The sequence below is a fragment of the Trifolium pratense genome, linkage group LG3 (assembly GCF_020283565.1).
Source record: "Trifolium pratense cultivar HEN17-A07 linkage group LG3, ARS_RC_1.1, whole genome shotgun sequence".
In the NCBI taxonomy this organism is placed as follows: Eukaryota; Viridiplantae; Streptophyta; class Magnoliopsida; order Fabales; family Fabaceae; genus Trifolium; species Trifolium pratense.
Window position 1 is genome coordinate 11,121,847 of NC_060061.1, and position 23,460 is coordinate 11,145,306.

Below are 23,460 nucleotides of genomic sequence, written 5' to 3' on the forward strand. Positions count from 1 at the left end.
CAAATGCAAATTTAACGATTATAGCGTGTTGAGTACATTCAATGAGACTTCATGTCGTCACCGCCGACACATTTCGTCATCATTAAATTGTTTTTTTTTTTACATATTCTCTACACTTGTTTACTTTGTAAAAAATAAATAATAAAAGATAGAAGAAATAGACGATGAATTAAAGAATTTGACAAACATTCGGTATGTATCACCGTATTTTCTCATTTTTGGAAACACACGCTTAGTTAGTTAAACAAAATGTGAAATAGTAAGAAATTAAATTAGCTAGATAATGAAAATTTTGTTCATCCTATCCTATTCTATTAAAGTTCAATTAAATGAAACTTTCAAGGAAAGAGATGGGTTTCCAAACACTCCAAATTATCCCGAGGGAGGGCACATGTTTGCCATAAAGGTCTGCCTGATTAGTAGTAAATGATAAAAATGGAAGTACACATCAATTATAATAAGGGACAATGTACCAAGAGATTTTATTATAAGGTGTATGCGTGATTTTGGATTTTGGTTACAACTTTTTTTCTTGACGTAAAATCAGGTATCATTTACACGCATTTGCAAGCAAAGACTAATTATTCGAGATTTTATTATCCTAAAGTATTTTTATAAAAAAAATACATTAAATTGTTTTAAGTTTAATCTTAATTCCAGCTAAAAAATTATAGGGCTACTACCACTAGATATTAGGGCCACTACCACAAGATATATATGTGTATTTTTTGTTATAAACTTTTTTATACGTGCAATTGCCAATCAACATAAAATAAAACGAATCCTTAAAAAAAGAAATAAAAATGACAATATTTTCCCTTAAAAATATAATATATACGACAAGCAATTAGGCCTTGCATGCCAATATACAAACAATTATTTGAAACTTGAGAGCCCAAATAAACCAATATAATATACTGCAATCTATATTTTCCACACCACAATCAAACATAAATTACACAAAATAAAAATTTAATTTATATGTGTAAAATTATTTTACATATGCGTTAATAATATATTGACACATCATGTATATATTATGTTTATAAATACATGATGTGTCACATTTATTAAATAACGTGATAATACATTATTGAATATATGTGTAAAATAATTTTATACCGACTGTGTATAGAAATTAAACTCCACAGATACCAAACTTTTTTATTCTTACACTTACTTAATTATAATTTTTCAGTAATAAACACCTTCAAACATAACACCATTCATCATAAGCTCAGATTTAAGTTTCACCATTTCATCTTCTGGCAATATAATGGTAACAAACTTTCCATCAATATTATTTATGCTAGGATCTTTTGACCAAGGAAGCACCAAAACAACACCTTCATCTCCAACCCCTTGAAGTGTGTAGTAAACAAATCTGGGTTTTTGTCCCTTCAATTTTAAGTCATACACATTGACATCTTCTAAGTCAAGAAATGTCAAATTAGCACCATAGACAAAAAAATCAGTCACCCCATTATCTTTTTCTACCACTTCCTCAATTTGATTCCTCTCATCAATACCTTGATCCACAAGCATCCTAGCCAAAATTTTCAAATTAGTGTCAACAATAGAACATTCGTTTCCAGCTTCAACCTTGCATATCAATTGGTCATTTCCAATAATATCATTGCCCCTACCATTAGGGCCAGGTCGGCAAATAGTCACCGTTGTGGGTTCGGATCCTTCTCGAACCCGGGCAATGCAACGCCAAATTATTGCGCATAGGGATTCAAAAGGAGGGACTTGTTCATCATTCGGACTCCAAATTTGGGCTTGCAAGTTGTTCATTTGAGAACTAGTTATGTGGAAGGAGAATGTGTCCATTTTTTTGCTGTCGGCAAGGATCCAATGATCGCCAATCGGGTTGACTCGTTTAACCGTAACCGGATCCTTTTCGAGCCCTGGTTTAAGGGATGTTGGGGCGGATCTTGGAATGTTGAAGGGAATTTTTAGGCTCAAATTGTTCAAAGTTTGGCCCCATAGGTTGATGAAATTTGAAGCTGAAAGTGGGTCCCCAAGTACATGGGCCCAACTAAGACCCAATGAAATCCCACCACACTTGAATTGAGTAACCTGCAAAACCAAGACTTATGAATGCTTCCTCTTATGGATATTCAATTCATGGCTCTAGTTTATTGCAAAACTGAGTATATAATTATTATGCCCAATGTATTCATGGTTTTTTTGAATTTTGTGTTTGTAACATTTAAGTCTTTAAGTTTTTCAGGTAGGTCGTTAAGTTTCTAACTTATTGCCAATATTTACAAAAATATTGATGTGACCGTTAATTTTGATGTTAACCAAAATGAATTTGAGTCTCAATCTGATCCTAACCATGATGCTCAAACAATTGAGGCCCAAATGAAATGGAGGAAAACTCGAAGAAGGATAATAGTATAACAGATTAGAAACTCTAATGACCGATTTGTTAGCTAAAAAACTTAAAATGATCTATTTGTTTCTTAAAAAACTTAAAATAACTCATAAATATATTTGACCTAACTATTATCAATGAGAAATATATGATTTTGAGTGAAAAGTACTGTTTCTCCTGTTTAACTAATTTTATTTAAAAAACAAAAAACAAAAATAACCCAGATTTATTTTCAACTTAGATAGATTTTTTTAAAATAATATATATATATATTTGACTTTTCCTAACAAGAATTAATGGACCGAAATAAACATGAACTCCGGGATTAAGGGAAACACTCTTTCGAAAGGAACAACTCACCACACGACATCTCACATAGGAATTGAAGGTATCGATTTTGAGTAAACTATATCACAAATTGACCCATATCTTTATAGGATGCTAATAAATAAGTTTATGACTTTAGCAATATTAAAAAAGTTTGATAATCTGTCATTTTATTTATATTAATCTTTTTGAGAATATGCTATGAATTTAATTCATAGTAAGTAAGATAATTGAGTTGACTCATGACTGTCACAACGGGCCTATATAAAGAAAGAATTATAATTTTTTTTTCGGGAGTTTATTTAGGTTGTTAATATTTTTTTTAGATAGATAACATGATAAAATCATTATAAACTCACATTTTTTGTTAATTTTACTTTTAAGAATAATATTTTTGGGAAATAATAATGAGAACTTTATTTTCGGGTATTTTTAAAAAATCATGTTTGATTAATATTAATTACATTTTCCTAAGAATTATTTATAAAGATGAATAAAAGAGAAATTATTAAAAGTTATTTAAAATGTATTTCTATTTTCATGGAAACTTTTTTTTTTCCACATATTTTTTTGAGAATAAAATTATGGGAATAAGAGAAATTATTGAAAGTTATTTTATTTTAAGGAACTTTCATACCCATGAATAATTTTATGTCAATATGGTAGCAAACATAGGCAAATCCATTCCTAAGTAAAAAAAAAAAGGCAAAATCTATTCGTGGCCATATATTTCTAGAAATTTTGTTAGTCTAGAAGTTTTGTAAATCTTGTTAGTCCGCTAATACTAATCTTCAATTATAAGATGAGTCATTCAAGATGTGTGAAGTCTCATATAATTTAGCTAGCGATGATGTGGCATATATATAATAAGAGGGCTAATATTACGGTGGACTAGTTTTACAAGTGTTCTATTGTAGACCAATATTTAAAATTATTCGAAATTTTAACGACTGTCAATAATACTATTTACATGTTTATTATATGTTATTTTAATCAAACAAGTGTCAATTAAGTCATTATTTCAATCATGAAAATGAAAATAACCATTAAATTATACTTTTAAACATAAATGTATCGACAATATATTTTTAAATATTTTTTAAATACCAATCCATTGGTCCATCGTGAACCACTTGAAAAAGTAATCCATATTAAAATTTGCGATGATTAGAGCGCAACAATATTATTGTATCACTAAATTATATATTACTCACACCCCATGAACATAGCTCAATTGGTAACATTGCATGTAAAATTAATGCATGGACTGGAATTCTATTAACAATTAAAAGTAAGACTAACACATATAGTAAAAAATAAAAATTGAAAATGTATTCTCGTGGTTTAAAAATTTATGATATAAATTAATTGAAGTAAATTAATAATATTTTTTACGCAAAATTAAACTGGCTTAGCTAGTAGTTATGCTAAAAACAGATTAAAATAAATTTTATTTGTACTATTTAATATATTTTTTAGTATTAAATAAAATTTTAAAAAAATTGAGTGTAATTGTATATTAACATTAAAATTTAAGTTATGATATAATTATGATACCTATCTTTGATTTATTAATTTAATAATCCATAACATTCACTTCTTTTTTTGTATAAAATATTCACTTTATTTTCTAAAATGATTTCCTTGTTTAAAGGAGTCGGATCCACATGATTTCATAATAAGTTTTGGAAAACACAAAAAAACCTATGTTTTTCATTTTAAGCGGAAAGGGAAGAGAATATTTAAATAAGAAATATAAATCCTTAAATTAGAATCTTCAACTGTAGAAAAAGACATAACCAAAGAATAATGGATTTTCTAGCTAGAGTCATGACCATGGCTAGAGGAGTGTGCACTCAAGTTTTTTTAATAAGCTTTTACCTTTTTTCTCTTAATTCTATTCACCAACTCACAAAAAAGAATTTTTTTGATAGAAATGCTAACTTTATCGCTTAATTACTTTATTTGTTGAATTGTTTGAAGTGGAGTATATATAAAAGAGAGTAGAGAGATGCATATGTATTATGGTAAGTAATGAGATATACTTAACATATTAAACCAATAATAAATTATTAAAATTTATATTATAAGAAATAAAATATATGATTAAGGTGTGTATAGCGTGCAACTTATAGGAAGGCCAATCCATTATAATAAGCCATTCATCTATAGAGTGTTGGTGCATTTGGCCTCAATTGTCATAGCTTTAATTAGGGATTAACTAATTCAAATTTTAGAAATTTAAGAGACAACCTTAAAACTTTTAAAATATAAAAAATCAACTTAAAACCTAAAATAAACGTAAGGGACTAAATATGATATACAATACTTTTTTCTTACTGGTAATCTTAACATAATAAACCAATAGTAAATTATTAAGATTTATATCATAAGAATTAAAATATATGGTTAAGGTGTGTATGGCATGCATGCATGATGCATATGAATATATAAGTCCATGCAAATTAAAGAACCTGCAATAAAATAGGAGGAGAAAATGATAATTCTGGTCCAATGATTTGTTGAGAAAAGAGCAACTTATAGGAAGACCAATCTTTCATAGCAAGCCATTCATCTAGGGTTTTGGTGCATTTGGTCTCAATTGTCCTAGCTCCAGAGTCATTACATTTGATGAACGGACGGCCGGATTCCGATCGTCGAAATCGGCCACAAATAATAAAGTAATAGTTGAATATAGTGACAAACGAATCTTTTATTTCCGTAATGGTTAAACCTTGTATGGCCTCGGAGTTAAATAAGTAAACCACTTTAAGGTAGTGAAGTTTCATGGCCAAGTCCAAACCGCCGGGGTTGTGGAAAACATCCGATCCAGTGACCCGACCCGGTCCAACTGAAGATAGTCTTACATCATATATCAAACTCTCTTTCTCTTCATTTGAGAAATTCATATTCATAGTTTCACCTTATAAGAAATAATTTTGTTTTTTGTTTTTGGCAAAAATAAAAATAATTTGTTGATTGATTGAAAAGAGGCTTTGGTACACCAAAGGAGAGGATGGCAACACCAATATATAGAATTATTATGAAGTGGTATTTAATATGTGAGGAACCACCACATTGATGCGTAGAGAATTAATGGGAACTTATGATTTTTCCCATTGGTTCATAGTCCGTACAAGATATTGTACATTCTTTTTTATTTTAGGAAATTTAATCCTATAGTTAGTTGTCGACATAAATAGTCTTGATCTAACGGTTGAGTTTTTTATTCTTTTGAAAATAACACGTACGGTTGAGATTTGATTATATATATTTTTTTTTGCATTAGCTCTCTAATTTATAGAAGAAGGGATCCGGTAATCTAGAGTTCGGCGTGAGGTAGAAAAACTTGATTAAGAATTATTTCTATCAGAAATTAAACTCGAGTTCTCCTGAACGATTTGTCCTAGAAAAAAACTCATTAATCAATTGAGTTCAATATCTTGGTTAGATGTTATTGAATATTGTACTATTATTTTTCAGTTTATTATAAGTGTCGCATTGATTGTTTTACAAATATTAAGATCAAGTTATTAAAGAAAAAACAAAAATGAGATAAAAAATTTTTTTTATCAAATTGACATTTTTAAGTATTGATATATCTTTAAATTAAATTAAGTCAAAAAAATTTAAATTAAATATATTTTTTCGTCCTTATAAAATTAGTTTATTTTGGTTTTTATCTCTACGGAAGTCTTCTAAAAAATTTCTATTTTATTTTTAATCCTTAATGACAAATTTATGTTTATTTTAATCCTTAAATGTTATGACTATTTTATGTTCAAGATGTGTTTATATTATGTTTATATAGGACGAAGTGTGATGGTGGCTCTGCAAGTGCATAAAATCGCAACCAAGTAATAAAGTAATAAGTTATCGTTCTCCACATGATTGTGCCAAAATTACTAGTTTCGCTTGGGAATTTGAAAAGTAAAAGTGTTTTACATTCGCTTTGTTTGTTTGAAAGAGTTGTGCATAAAAATAAAGAGCAGGAAAGTAAATGACAAATAATAATAAAACGGTGCGTGTGTGTCCACACGAGGTGGTCCAGTGTTTTCGAATCCCTTCATTACTCTTCCTTTATAAAATAGGTTCAGGAGCACTCTTTGCCTATTTCTATTACAATCTGAGAAGAGCCTAGTATAGGTTGCCTTTACGTTGTTTATAATTATCCTCGCCCAAGTCGGTTCCACTTTTTCGTAGTTATTTATACTTAGGTATCTTTACCCTTAAGGCTCAATGGTTTCACAATTTGTCACGTGTGCCTATACTAGTTCTCACCCTAACTCGTGTAGAATTGATTGTTCTTATTATTAGCTTTAATCCTACACTTAAACCACAAATACTGAATTTAATGGTCTCCTTAAGAGATTTGAATGTACATCCTTCGTTCGGGACAATTACCTTCGTTTCCTATGCGATATCCACTAATTTTCCTTAGAGTTTATTCGAATGTGATCAATATTAAAATAAAGAATAAAAACCGGACAATAAAAGAGTTTATGTAAGAACAATTGAATTTAACACCAAATTATACAATACCAATCATTCGTAAGGGAGTTCATCTACTCCACCTAACATAGGAAAAATAAATTACAAAGACAATAAAGAAAATAACCTTATTGGCCTTGGAGTTCCTTGACCCTCCTTGCCTCCGCCTTAGAGTTCTCCTAACTCTAGAGTGAATATTGAATAGCTCTCAATATTTTGGAATAATAGTGAAGAAGGAGGGCTCTATTTATAGTTTTTCAGCTGGGTTTTGGGCTTTTCTGCGCGTCCATCGCACCCATCATCATGGCCACGACGGCGTGTAATTTCGCCTCATCGTGGCCACGATGGATCGTATCGTGGTACGATATAAGATCTTCTCCAGATTTTCTGCTTTCTTCAACCGGCTTCATCGTGCCACAATGACGCGCCACGCTGGATCTCATCGTAGGTACGATGGTTGCGCTGTTTATTACGTTTTTGCCCTTTTTTATGCTTTTTCCACTTTTCTTGCTTCTGGGCCAAATAACTTCACTTTTCCAAATATTTGCTTGCTTTTGGGCTTCAATTGCTATTAAAACTACCCTAAATTACTACTAAAAACATCATATAATTGACTGTCATCAAAGTGCATCTAGACATTAAGGGACAAAGTAGGCTTCGCCCCCATCCTTTGTCTATAACTCATTATTATATTAAAAAAGAAAAAGAAATATATACAAAAATTGAGGGGACATAAACCTTAACTCTGTGAGTCCACACAAAAACGCGTAGGACAATGAAACAAACCAACTTCTAGATAATCCTAAAAGACAAAATAAAAACCCTAAAAAAATTCAAGGCGAATGAATGACCGTCAACACGGGCAAGATCGTCCATGTACCCATTATTCTTTTATGCTCCATTGTAATTTTTGTTTACATTTATAAACCAAGTAAGCAAGCAAGGTCATATACAATAACAGGCCTTTCCATGACCATGCACTTAAATTAGGGTTTAGTCTAACAAAAGGATATAGTTTCTTACGGGAGGAGATCCTCTACAGTGAAAGTTTGTCCGGTTAAATTCTAACGATGCACTTTTTTTTTTTTTGCAGCAGACAGTTACTATATTATTAAAAAGTATTCAATGGTCAAGATTGTCACTGGATTTTCTCCGGTAGAAATCTCACAGGAGAGGATCCCATCCCATTTCTTACATATTAGATTATCTCTCGATTAGAGAAAAAAACTTACCTTTGATGGCGACAACATCCTAGATTTGCGTTGTTTGATGGCGACAACAAATGAGTGACATAATTTACGCATTTAAATCGTACATTTTATAATAATTCATATACGATACACATTGTTGTCTCTGTCTAACTAATAAAAAGTCACGAATGTCGTTATTAACAAAAGTGGCGAAATCAATTATTTGATTATATATGAGAAATGTTTTTCAAACATACTAAATAGACTTGTATTTTAGACCTTGTTGGCCATAGAGAGTGTTGCATGCAAATACTATGGGAATATATATTTCTCGTGTAATTCCGTCGTAGTTTTTTCTTCTTTGGCTTTTGCCCTCTATGTAATAAAAAAATAAATGCATACTTTGACTATTATTAGTATTACTCGTCATTTATTTATTTAGTTTAAAACTATCAAACTCCTAAAGTAGTTCATCTTCACCTCCAAAATTACAACTCTTAACCTCTTTTGTAAAAGAAAAGAAAACCATAAAGTGCCAAAATTAGTTATTCGGTTATGACTTTCATCAGCTATACGTAAAGTGCACTTTATGTATGAATGCATAATCTTGCTTTTTGATTGAGTGCACTCAATGACTTCAATGTCGTCACTGCAGTCACCCATTTCATCATCATCATTATTCAATAAATTTCTTTCTCTCGTATAATTTACGATATTTTTTTGGAGAATGTTAACATATCCTAATTCATGCAATAATTAAGGATTTAAAATCGAGCAAATGCAAATTTAACGTTTATAGCGTGTTGAGTACATTCAATGAGACTTCATGTCGTCACCGCCGACACATTTCGTCATCATTAATTTTTTTTTTTTTTTACGTATTTTCTACGCTTGTTTACTTTGTAAAAAATAAATAATAAAAGATAGAAGAAATAGACGATGAATTAAAGAATTTGACAAACATTCGGTATGTATCACCGTATTTTCTCATTTTTGGAAACACACGCTTAGTTAGTTAAACAAAATGTGAAATAGTAAGAAATTAAATTAGCTAGATAATGAAAATTTTGTTCATCCTATCCTATTCTATTAGGGCACGTTTGGTGCACAGGATAAGACACAGGATATGATAACTGTATCATATCCTGTCGCAATCCAGTGTTTGATGATACAGCAGGATATGATAAGTTAATCCTGAAGCTTATCCTATCATGTCTCTCTAGTTATAATTCTTATCCTGAATTTGAGCTGGGTTACCAGCAGGATAGGATAAGAAGAAAAAAAAATTATTGATTTATTTTATAAAATATATTTTAAAATACATAAAATAAAATTAATAAAATAATTAATTTTTAAATATATGTGATTTTCTCACAGGGTAATTTTGTAATTTATATATTCTAAAAAATCAAAATTTTACTAAAATTACAATATTTTAAAGTAAAATGATTATTAAAAAATTGACAAATAGGGATATTAATTTAAATTTTATAAAAAATTAAATATAATTCTTTTGCAATAGTAGTTTTATTATTTACGTATGAGATATATCATATATTTATTTGGCTTATCTAACATGTATATATTATTGAGTTATTTATTTGATCATGATTCATATAAAAAATTAAACTTGATTATTTTCTCATGATTTTTATTTTAAATTATATAAAGTTATTTGATTACTTATTTATATTTTTTATTTATAAAATTCAAAGTATTACAAAATAATTTTAAAAAAATAACAATTGTTTTACAAGAGTAATTTTGTTAATTAAATATGTTATATATCTTATCATATTATTATGAGCAAGTATGTATTAAAAACAAAATATAATAGTTATCATGTTTGTTATCCTGTGTGCACCAAACATAGGATATGATAACTGAGTATAATTGTTATCCTGCTGTTATCTTATCCTATCCTTATTCTGTTTTATATCTTATCCTGTCACTCTCTTATCCTGTGCACCAAACGGGCCCTTAAAGTTGAAAATTGAAAGGTGTGTTATTTAGGAAGATAACAAGACATTTGTTCAATTAAATAAAGCTTTCAAGGAAAGAGATGGGTTTCCAAACACTCCATTCCTAGAAATGATCTCGAGGGCACATGTTTTCCATAAAGGCCTGCTTGATGAGTAAAATGATAAAAATGGAAGTACACATCAATTATTTTTTTTTGACGCAGTACACATCAATTATTATAATAAGGGAAAATGTACCAAGAGATTTTATTATAAGGTGGATGCGTGATTTTCGTTACAACTTTTTTTTTCTTGACGTAAACAGGGTACTTACGCTTAATTGTAAAGACCAATCATTCGAGTTTTGATGGATTAAAATAGATGACAAACTCTCCCTAAAAGTTTTAATACTGTTGCATTCAAAAGTCAAAGATCAAACTCATGACTTTAGATACAACTTTTTTTGTGTTAATAAAAATATAAATGTAGAGTGTGAGAATGAGGTTTCGGTTTAAGGTAATAAAATATTTTTTTACAAGTAATATTTTGTTGATGTTATTATAGCTTAGCATTAATATTGTTCAAAATTTTACTCATTTGGTGATGTTACCGGAGTTAAAAAATCGCTTAAAAATAATTTTTCAGCTACCGAAAAAATTATTGGGTTGAATCGCAGACTAAGTCGCTCTCTTTAACACATAAGTAGGGACGGATCCAGACATGAAATTCTGGTGTGGCCAAGATCGTAAAGAAACAATCATATATGAAATCATTTCATGAAGATGTAAATAAAAGAAAGGCCAAGTTTAAGTCTTAAATCAATTCATTGTTGAACCTTTTAATATTTGTAGCAGAAAATCAAGACATTGAAAGAGCTCTGTTTGTTTTTTTGTTTGAGTCTTAAAATTAAAATGTTTGATAAATTTAGTTGTTCTAAGTACAAAATGACATAAAAGTACATGATTAGTGCGTATGATTAGTGGGTACTTATTATAATTTTTAAAAATGAAAATAATAAGGATAAAAATGCGATAAAATCTAAAAAGCTATAAAATATATGTTCATACGCTACTGAAAATAGCATCTCAAAAAAAATACTATAAACTAATTAGATAAGTATGTTACCAAACACATTCATTTTATCAAACAAATTTATAAGCTAGTGTAAAAAATATATAAGTTAACTTATTGGACTTACCAAACATACACTATATATAAAAATACCAGTGTGGCCAAGGCCACACTCTGCCACAACTTAGGTCCGCCCCTGGACGTAAGTGTCCAAAATTGTGCAAGCAGAAGTCTCGGGATAAACTAACTCAGTTTAATTGTATACCGATTTGCTACTGCACTGTAAAAAAATCAAACAAGAAATACACCTTCGTGAATGGTACTTCGATACCACTCGAATTGATACTACAATATCAAATTTATAAATCATTGGTACTACCATACCTACAATATCAATCAATAATGGTACTGAGACCATTCTCATATCATACTAAAATTATTCTTAACCCAAAGAGATTATGATACTTAGATCACTCTAGAAACAAACAAATTAATAAAAGTAATATATACTAAAATTAGTATCACACATCATGTAGACTAAATATAAGTCCTCTCTAAACGGTTAAGAACAAAACATGATGCAACTCTTCTTAATTTGCATGATCAAATAAAGACACCTTGCAGTTAATGTGTCTAAATAGTTCATTCACATATCATATTTATTCATCATAATAAAAGTATCATCCAAACTCTGAAGCTAAATTATCACTACGAGGATTTCAATCCCGATTATTTGGATAATTAGAGAATGAAACATGAATATTAGAGAATATAAAACGAATCCTTGAAAAAAGAAATATGATAATATTTTCCCTTAAAAATATAATTTATACGACAAACAATTAGGCCTTGCATGCCAATATACAACATTTATTTGAGAGCCCCAAATAAACCAACATAATATACTGCAAACTATATATATTTTCACACCACAGTCAAACATAAATTACACACAAATAATACCAAACTTTTTTTTTTTTGGACTGCAATACCAAACTTATTTATTCTTACACTTGCTTATAATTTTTCATATTAATAAACACCTTCAAACATAACACCATTCATCTTAAGCTCAGATTTAAGTTTCACCATTTCATCTTCTGGCAATATAATGGTAACAAACTTTCCATCAATATTATTTATGCTAGGATCTTTTGACCAAGGAAGCACCAAAACAACACCTTCATCTCCAACCCCTTGAAGTGTGTAATAAACAAATCTGGGTTTTTGTCCCTTCAATTTTAAGTCATACACATTGACATCTTCTAAGTCAAGAAATGTCAAATTAGCACCATAGACAAAAAAATCAGTCACCCCATGATCTTTTTCTACAACTTCCTCAATTTGATTCCTCTCATCAATACCTTGATCCACAAGCATGCTAGCCAAAATTTTCAAATTAGTGTCAACAATAGAACATTCGTTTCCAGCTTCAACCTTGCATATCAATTGGTCATTTCCAATTATATCATTGCCCCTACCATTAGGGTCGGGTCGGCAAATAGTCACTGTTGTGGGTTCGGATCCTTCTCGAACTCGGGCAATGCAACGCCAAATTATTGCGCATAGGGATTCAAAATGAGGGGTTTGTTCATCATTCGGACTCCAAATTTGGGCTTGCAATTTATTCATTTGAGAGCTAGTTATGTGGAAGGAGAATGTGTCCATTTTTTTGTTGTTGGCTAGGATCCAGTGATCGCCAACCGGGTCGACCTGTTTAACCGTAGCCGGATTCTTTTCGAGCCCTGATTTAAGGGGTGTTGGGGCGGATCTTGGAATGTTGAAAGGACTTTTTAGGCTCAAATTGTTCAAGGTTTGGCCCCATAGGTTGATGAAATCTGAAGCTGAAAGTGGGTCCCCAAGTACATGGGCCCAACTAAGACCCAATGAAATCCCACCACACTTGAATTGAGTTACCTGCAAAAACAAAGACTTATGAATGCTTCTCATGAATTCAATTCATGGCTGCTGTTTAATGCAAAATTGGGTATATGATTATTAGACGAAATGCATTTAGGGGTATTTAAATTTTGCGTTTGTAATAGTTAGGTTTTCAAGGTAATAAATAGGTCTTTAAATTTTTAACTTGTTGTATCGTTACCTTTCTAGTTATCCTATATTTACAAAAACACCGACATGACCGTTAATTTTGATGTTAACCATGGTGAATTTGATGCTTAACTGATGTTAACCATTAAGTTCAGACAATTGAGGCCCAACTGGGAGGGAGAATAACTTTAAGAAGGGTAACAGTACAAAAAGTTAGAAACAATTTGGTAACTAAAAAACTTAAAGGGTGTGTTTGATTTGTTAAAGGGTGAGTACTGGACAGAACAGTACAAGACAGAACAACACAACACATGACAGAACAGCACAGCACAGAACAAACTTTTGGGATATTGAACATTTTTTTGTCTTATACGATATTTTGTTAATAAAATGGTATTTTGGCATTTTAGACAACTTGTACTGCGGACAAAAAGTTGTGCTGTGGTTTAGTGAGGTACAAAAAATTCTGTTTTTGTCCTGTCCATTGCTTCTCAGTTTGTCCAGTTCCTGAAACAGTTTTACAATCAAACACAGTACAACTACAGTTGTCCTGTCCAGTCCCTTATTTTTAGCGAATCAAACGGACCCAAAGTATCTATTTGTTACCTAAAACAGTTAAATGACCTAACTATTACAAACGCGAAACTTAAAAGACTCATGAATTCATTTGTTATTTTAAATTTTTCATATAACTTTAATTGCTTGTTCTCCACTTTAGGTTTATAATAATAAAAATACACCAATAATTAATATAGAATTCTTTTATTATTATGTGATCTTTTCTGTAAAATGATCAAACATTAGATATATTGCATGACAAGGGAGTATACTCTCTCCGTTACAAATTATAAAGGAAAAAATCTTATTTTTATTCTAAATTATTAGAGAAAATTTATTTTTAAGAATTTGTTTTTTGTTAATCACATAAAATTAAATATAAATTGCATTTAATTTTCTCTCTCCCCTTTTCTTAGTAAACAATAACCAATAAAAATTGTTGTTATATCTTCCCATTCAACTTATTCCAAAGAAAAACCACAAAAACATATTTCAAATTATCATGTTCTACTTTTTCTTAATAAGTGTGATTTTTGTTTTTTTCCTTTTAATTTGGGACGGAGGGAGTACACTATAATTTATTAATGTCTTGAAGAAGAAAAAGGCTCTCTTAAAAATTAGTCTTTTCCCTTCTATATATTTTAAAAAATTGCTAAAGAGTATTCTTAGAACATTAATTAAGTAAATAAATATATAAAAATATTATATTTGAAAGCAGTATATTCAACTTTATAAGTCAAATTTGAATTTTTTTTTAATATTTATTTTCTTAATCAGTGTCATTAGGAGGACCCTTGTTATCCTGATATTAAGAAATTGACTTCCCCCCAACATCAATTAATGGACTGAAAACAACATGGACTCGGGGATTAATGAATGCATCTTATCTCTACTCTTTCAAAAGGAACAACACACCACACGATATATTTAAGAGCATCTATAAATATATATTGATCCATATATTTTTATAGAATGTTCTTAAATTAATAAGTTTATGAGTGTATATATGAATATTTATTTTAAAAATGGATTCTGTCAAATTTCATTAATATTAGTGTTTTTTAGGTACCGTTTGGCCCAGCTTATTTCTGACTTTTTACTCCAAAAAAGGAGAAGTCAGGCCAAACAGTATTTATTAGAAGTACTTAATAAAAAAAGTAACTTAATTTGTATGTGTAAAATATATCAATAATCAACTTTTAGCAAAGTTAATATATGGAACTTTTTTTAGGCCAAAACAACTTTTCGCTCCCTAACCTCTTCGAATCCCAGAGAAAGCAAAAATATTTAAGTGATATTGTTATATATTATTTTTTGACACACGTGATTAAATCTTATATATATGCATCGTCTTTCATAACAATCTTATATATAACAATTATTCATTTGTATATGCAACGCAAATAATTCAGATTTAAGTGAGATATTCATTTATATGCATCACCTTGATATCATGTGCACTATTGCTATTATTATTTGTATTATTTTTACACATAGAAAATGCACTATTATTAATTTTCATCATCACAGTAAAAGTGCATACTACTATTCATTAAATAAAAATAATAAAAAATAATCATTCATTTTAATCAGTATATTTGTGGTAGATAAAATTAAACAGTTGATAATTTGTTATGTCATGTAATAATATTTTAACAAATATAAATTTATAAAATTTACAATGGATTTAAAGTTTATATCATTTAGATTATTTGTATTAAAATTTTACACAAACCTAAAATTATTTTATATGTTACCGAGGTTCGTTAAAATTAAAGATTTATGCATCTTTATTGAACATTTTTAATTTTTATGAATATCAATAACGTATCAAATTATTTTAAATTTGTGTAAAATTTGACATAGAAGATCTAAATAATATATACTTCTAGTTCTAATCAAACGGTAGATTTTATAAAACACTATTAAGTAAAATGTTATATATAGATTGCGTAAAAAAATGTTATATATAGACACACAAAATGTTAATATTTGTTTAATATATTTTTAAATCATTTTATTTATTTATAATGATTTTTGATATTATAGAAACTTTTACAAAATATTTAATCAAACAGATCTTAAAAAATAGTTTATTTAAAGTTTTCCAAAAAAATGAAATCACCAAACAACTTTAACTTTATTTCTAAAGCACTTATTTTGAGCTTATTTTTAAAGTAACTTTTAGGCAATAAAAAAGTCGGGCCAAACGGTACCTTAGAATATGTTAGAGATTAAATTAATAGTAAGCGAGAAAAATTTATGGACCAAATTAGTAGTAAGTTATTAAATACTACAAGAACTAATTTGACATATTAATAAAATCAGAGACTTTTATGAGATATTTATAAAATCAAGACTTATTCAAAAGTGTATTACAGAGTCAAAAATCAATTTGCAGATTTGGGATTGAATCCTCTGACTGTCGCAAACTCTCATAAATAAAAGGACAAAAAGTATTAAAGAGGTAGAGAAATGTCTATACTATGAGACTATGAGTAGTAGTGAGATAAAGATATATTCTCTTGATATTTAAAGGGTCATGTTCAATAAATTTTTTCCACATTTATCTTCTTAATATGTGCCCTTAAGGGCACAAGTTAACATTCTCCATATTTAAATATGGCATGCGTTAAATAATACTCCCTCTGGTCCTTATTATAAGGAACACTTTGAAAAAATCACACAGACCAATGAAGCACATTTAACATAGTTATTTTCATTTAATACTCTTATAAATTTTAATTTATTCCATGTATACCCTTATTTAATTAATCTTTATTCTACTAACTTACTTATTTTTAAATTCTCTCCCATAATAAATAAGGGCATAAGTGAAATTGAACATTTAAAACATTAGAAAATTGGTTAAAGTTTCTTATAAAAAGGACCAAATTTTTTGCCCTAAGTGTTCCTTATAAAAAGGACCGGAGGGAGTACTACTGTATTTGATACACACTTTAAAAAATTCAAATTTAGAAAGTTCTTTTAAAAAATTGTGTAGTCAGCCAATTAAAAATCTAAATTTTAATTCTTTTAATCCATAACTTTTTTTTTTGTGTTTTTTTTAATTTGTTAACTAGTACCATGAGAACACTAACTAGTTTTTTTTTTTTTTTTTTCATATAACAAAGATAAGGAATAAAGTTCCTATAACATCGATCCTAACGTATGCTTTTCGAAGAAGAGGTATGACTTGTGAAATTGGTACCTGATGAGGCTCCAAGCCTAGCAAAAAAGTCCACATAAACACTCATCTCATAAAAAAGTTGTCCTTAAATATAAAACCATGGCCATGCTTGAATTTATTATTACTTTTTTTTTTTGACAAATTTATTTTTGTACTAATAATCATATTACTTATTAGTAGTTTGTATTTGTACTAAAAAAGAACCCCTCATGTTTAAGATAGTGAATAGTTCGGCAATTGTAATTTGTACGTGTACTAATTAAATGGGAGTACTATATTGATGAATGATGAAGAAAAAAAAAAGCAAATAAGTTGCGAATGTACTACAAGGATAATATTAATAGGTTTTGCCTTTTAAGGACGTGTATTAATTCTCTACCAGAAAAATGGTGCAGAGATTGGAGAATTAATTGAGTTGAGATGACTCATGACACAACGGGGCCAAAAAAGGACGAATTATAATGTTTTTTATATGAAAAAAATATTCGGGTAGAAGTGAGTTTATGTGACTTATTAGTCACTCTTAATAACGGTAGAAATTTTATCTTTATAATATATAGTAACCCAAAAATTAAAATTGCATTAGTCCTCTAATAATAAGTTTCAATTATAAGACAAGTCAGAGTCATTCAAGATGCGTGCGTGAAGGTGTCTCATATAATTTAGCTAATAATGATAAGGTCTATGTCTCTCCGGTTTATGTACATTTTTTTATTATTAATATAATAAGAAGATATAAACAGAAGATGTGAATAAAATTTGTTTTGTTCTCTGATGTCTAGATACTCTTCGCTTATACTAACTTCCGACTTCTCATGTATCTACTTTGTTTTGCTAGCATGTTGAGACATGTTATCTTTACATGAAGTAGGATTAGGTGTTAATTAGATTTTCAAGTTGTCTTTGCTTATTTTGCTATCAAAGTTATTGAAGTAGCAGATTTATTGTGAAGAGGCTGTATTGTACTATTGTTAGTTTTAGGGGTGTGCAGAAAAAAAATACCCGACCGAAACCGAAAAAACCGAAAGTGAAAAACCAATTCGGGCGGGTTGAATTGGGTGAACCGGACCACAGTTCAAGAAAAATCAGGTCTAGATGAGTTGAACCGATCGGGCCCGGTTTTATTTAAACTCCACCCATACAGACCGAACCCGACCGACACATGTAAATATACAGCTATGTGAGTCAATGCATCACTGCCCCAATGCATTTTTTCTCAAAATTTTGCAGTGCCTTGTCTAATCACAGGAAAAAAGAAAGAAAACTAATGCATAGCATAGTATTATTAGTATGTGTCATTTTTCTTGAGACCCACAAAAGCAAACTAGTTATCATAGCATGCTACCCACTGACTAGTCTTCACATAATTTAATTGGCGTAACTTTCTAGTAGTCTCAATTTATTAGTAATAAAATTAATTTTAAGTATCAATATCACTTTCTCTCTTGTAAGTAAAAAATAAATAAATTTCTTTACATCTTCTACATGAGTCATATACTTGCTGAAGTTTCTCTCTCAGACTCTCACCACAAACAACAAGTCTCTCTCATCATAAGTAGGGTTGGGAATAGGCCAGGCGGCCTACAGGGGCCTTCGGCCTGGCCTGTATAAGTCTGGCCTGGCCTGGCCTGATTATTAAAAATGCCAGGCTTAGGCTTTGAAAACGGCCTGTTTACATAAATAGGCCAGGCTTAGGCTTCTAAAAAGGCCTACGAAGCCTGATAGGCCGGCCTGTTTATAATAATTATTATTTATATAATATTATTATTTATATCTTATAAAAAAAATATTATTTATATAAATATTATTAGCTTTTAATTATTGCGACTTTTCGTAATCGTATTTGTTATTTTATTAGTTTTTAATTATTGTGTTAATCATATTATTAGCTTTTTCTTAATGTTGTAGAAATTATAAAAATTTAAATGTGAACTTTTTAAGGCCTATTTAGCCTATTTAAAAAAACTATATAGAGAAGCTTTAATGTAACACAGACTTTTAAACAGGCTACAAGGCCAGGCCAGGCTTTTAAAAGGCTCAGGCCAGGCCAAAAAAAATAACATTTGATAGGCCACAGGCCAGGCTCAGGCCTAAAAAAAAATCGTAGGCCTGGCCTGGCCTGGCCTGTTCCCAACCCTAATCATAAGTCATGGAGTAATTTCTTCTACAACACTAGATCTAACATACAACTACTAAGAACATCATTTTTGTGAGAGACTCAAACTCCATTCTTCAATTAACTCTAAAAAGCTCAAATCAAAATTTGAAACGATCGATCATTCTTTTTACTCCCATCTATTAAGCAAGAACAAACAATAAACATTCAATCTCAATCATCACTCTATCTTCTTCTCTTCAAATTTTTGATTCACTGTGTTTTTTTTATTTTCTAATTTCGATATTAGTACTCCTCTATCCATGACACTTCTCTTATGTTTTCGATTTTTCTCCTTTTGTTTTGTTTTTGTAAAACTAGTTTTTAATACCCGAATCAACCGATCCGTGTTACCCGTGACCCATGTAACCCGAGACCCGGAAAAACCGATGCATAGTTCGGTCGAAATTGGGTCAGTATTATGTGTGATCGGTTTCATATGATTGGGCTAAATTGAAACCGAAACCGACCACACCCGACCCGTGCACAGTTTTCTGTTACTATTTCACTCTTCATTGCCGGTTGAGTTGCGTTTTGTACCTTCTAATCATATGCTCTTTGACATATCTATGCATAACTTCTGTATAGTTTAGCCTCAATAAAATATTCTCTTATAATTATTATTTTTAACGGTAATAGAAGTGAATTTAAGCCACTAAATTTAATATAATGACGAGGAATTTGGATAGTATGCATAAAGTTTTAAGTTCGATCATCAGTTTTATTGTAAAACCCTAAAAAAAGAGGAAGTGGATTTTTTTTTTGCATATAGTTGGTTATTTTTATTATTTCTTAAGAACCTCATTTCTTCTTATTAACAATTAAAAGTAAAACTAACACATACTTTAAAAAAAAAATTGAAAATGTTTTCACAATAAGTTTATATAATATTATGTATTCTCATGGTTTAAAACTTTATGATATAAATTAAAGGCTTAAATATACAATTAGTCCCTGTAATTGTATCAAGTTTTGGTATTAGTCCCTGCACTTTTTTTTGTTGGCTATTAGTCCTTGCAATTTGAAAACAGTTTGCTTTTGATCCCTACCGTTACACAAACGTTAAAAAATTCTTAGAAATTAACGGAGTGCCACGTGGTCCAATCTAAATAAGCCACGTGGCACAACAAAAGTCTATGTTATTTATTTTTTGAAGAACATAAATAAATAAGGGTGGATTTAATAAAAATAATAATTAATTAAAATGAAGAAGATGACAATGTTTTTTCCATTCCTATGTGCATAAGCCAAATCCACCATCATCATGTGGCAATTCTACTTCCCAACCGAAAATCCACCATTCCGATCGCGACCACGAGTACGACCGTCACAACCACAACCACCGATCAAAATCATCTTCATTTAGAAAATCATCTGAAGCCAGTGACGAAAACAACATCTAACGCAACAACAGCTGCAGTAGAGATCGCAAGAGCAGAAGAGCAGCAATGAAGAGAGGAAGCATATGTGAAGAAATAGATTATTAATTAGTACTTGTTTAAACTTAACTCATCTCTTCCAATTAATTAAATTGGAAGGAATTTTCGGTGAAATTTGCTATCAAATTTCAATTATTTCTCGGTGTAGTTTTATCTTTGTTTGGTTGCTAAGCCATGGAAGCTGTTTGACGGAGGAAGAAGAAGATCAACTCCTAAAGCCCTCTTTTATGTAATCTCTGTTTCTTTCTAATTATTTAATTTTATTAATAAAATTAATAGCATAAAAGTGAGACTTTTGTTGTGCCACGTGGTTTATTTGGATTGGACCACATGACACTCCGTTAATTTCTAAGAATTTTTTAACGTTTGTGTAACGGTAGGGACTAAAAGCAAACTATTTTCAAATTACAAGGACTAATAGCCAACAAAAAAAAGTGCAGGGACTAATACCAAAACTTGATACAATTTCAGGGACTAATTGCATATATATAAGCCTAAATTAAATTACTTGTTTTCCAACCAATTCAGTTTCTATAAAATAAAATAAAAAATAAAAAAACTTGTTGTCCAACCTTATTTTTTTGTTTCTAGTCCCTAATAGATAAAGTTCTTATATGTTTTTGACATATTTTGGACATAATATAGTCTTAATAGGTTTAACATAATATGTAAACACATCTTGAACATAAAATAGTCGTAACATTGACATTAAAATGAACAAAAATTGTTAAAGACTAAAAACAAAACATAAAATATTCAAGGAATTAAAACATGTGATTTTTTTTTATATGAGCGAAAACCAAAATTTGCTAATTTTTTTTTGTAAAGTTGTCTAATGGCTAGAAATTTCACTTTAAAGGTGAATAAGTGGAATGTCTAGAATTCGAATCTTGGCTCCTGCATAATATATACAATGTCCCTACTAACTGAACTAAGCTCACATGGACAAAATTCGCTAATTTTATAGGGACGAAAAACACATTTAACCGTAAATTAGTTGAAGTAAATTAATATTATTTTTTTACACATTAATCAAAATTAAACTGGCTATAGCTAGTAGTTACTTATGATAAAAACTGATTAATTAAAATAAATTTTATTTGTGCTATTTAATATATTTTCAGTATTAACTAAAATTTGAAAAAACTTGAGTGTAATTGTATATTAACATTAAAATTTAAGTTATAATATACTTACAATATCTATTTTGATTTATTAATAAATAATCCATAATATTCACTTTTTAGTAAAAAAAAAAAAAAACCATAATATTCACTTTATTCTCTAAAATGATTTCCTTATTTAGGAGTCGGATCCACATCATAAGTTTTGGAAAACACAAAACCTTTGTTTTTTTATTTAAGCGGAAAGGGACGGAATATTTAAATAAGAAATATAAATCCTTAAATTAGAATCTTCAAGAGTAGAAAAAGACATATAACCAAAAATAATGGATTTTCTAGAGTCATGACCATGGCTTGAGGAAGAGGAGTGTCCACTAAATTTTTTCATGCCTCTCGGATAAAAAAAAAATTCAAACTAATTGTCTCTTTTTAGTTTGTTTATTTTTAATAAGCTTTTACCTTTTTTCTCTTAATTCTATTTCACCAACTCAAAAAAAAAAAAAAATGATAGAAATGCTAACTTTAGTCTACAAATTCTAACTCAATAGTTTTTCATTTCATCTATCTACTTAAAAAAAATGCTATCTCTTAATTAGTGTTTTTTATTTTTGTCTGAAGTGAAGTATATATATATATATATAGAAGAGAGTAGAGACATGCATATGTATTGCGGTAATATGATGTGATATACTTAACATATTAAACCAATAATAAAATTGGTCAAGAAAAAAAATACAATATTAAATTATTAAAATTAATATCGTAAGAATTAAAATATATGATTAAGGTGTGTATGACGTGCATGCATATAAGTCTTAAGCAAATTAAAGAACCTGCAATAAAACGGGAGGAGAAAACGATAATTCTGGTCCAATGACTTGTTGAGAGACGAGCAATTTATAGGAAGGCCAATCCCTCATAGAAAGCCATTCATCTAGAGTTTTGGTGCATTTGGCCTCAATTGTCCTAGCTCCACAATCATTACATTTGATGAACGGTCGGCCTGAATCCGATCGTCGAAATCGGCCACAAGTAATAAAGTAATGGTTGAATACACTGAACATGGACTCTTTTATTTTTGCAATGGTTAGGCCTTGTGCGGCCTTAGAGTCATATAAATAAACCACTTTAAGGTAGTGAAGTTTCATGGCCAAGTCCAAACCGCCGGGGTTGTGGAAAACATCTGATCCGGTGACCCGACCCGGTCCAACTGAAGATAGTCTTACATCATACACTAAACTCTCTTTCTCTTCATGTGAGAAAACCATATTGATGGCTTCACCTTATAAGAATTTTTTAAAAAAAAAATGTTGTTGTACCAAAGGAGAGGGTGGCAACAACAATATATATAGAATTACTATGAAGTAGTATTTGATATGAGAGGAAGTGAGGAACCACCAAGAGGATGGGATAGAGAATTAATGGGAACTTATGCGTTTGGCCATTGGTCCGTAGAAGCTACATAAATAGTAGTTAGATTTATACACTCAATCCCTTCTCAATTTATGGATTGGTTATCCTC

At 29.7% G+C, this 23,460-nt stretch overlaps 2 protein-coding genes across 2 annotated transcripts; both read right to left on the bottom strand.

The window, feature by feature from the left end:
- Positions 1-836: 836 nt before the first annotated feature.
- Positions 837-5,718, bottom strand: LOC123914210 (protein ECERIFERUM 26-like). The gene is made up of 2 exons (XM_045965279.1): positions 5,185-5,718; positions 837-2,082 (listed from the first exon to the last, which is right to left on the bottom strand). The coding sequence occupies exons 1-2, from the start codon at positions 5,623-5,625 to the stop codon at positions 1,195-1,197; spliced, it is 1,329 nt and encodes a 442-aa protein (XP_045821235.1). The 5' UTR covers positions 5,626-5,718; the 3' UTR covers positions 837-1,194.
- Positions 5,719-12,207: 6,489 nt separating this feature from the next.
- LOC123914213 (protein ECERIFERUM 26-like) lies at positions 12,208-23,460 on the bottom strand. Its single transcript, XM_045965281.1, has 2 exons — positions 22,772-23,460; positions 12,208-13,340 (listed from the first exon to the last, which is right to left on the bottom strand). The coding sequence occupies exons 1-2, from the start codon at positions 23,204-23,206 to the stop codon at positions 12,456-12,458; spliced, it is 1,320 nt and encodes a 439-aa protein (XP_045821237.1). The 5' UTR covers positions 23,207-23,460; the 3' UTR covers positions 12,208-12,455.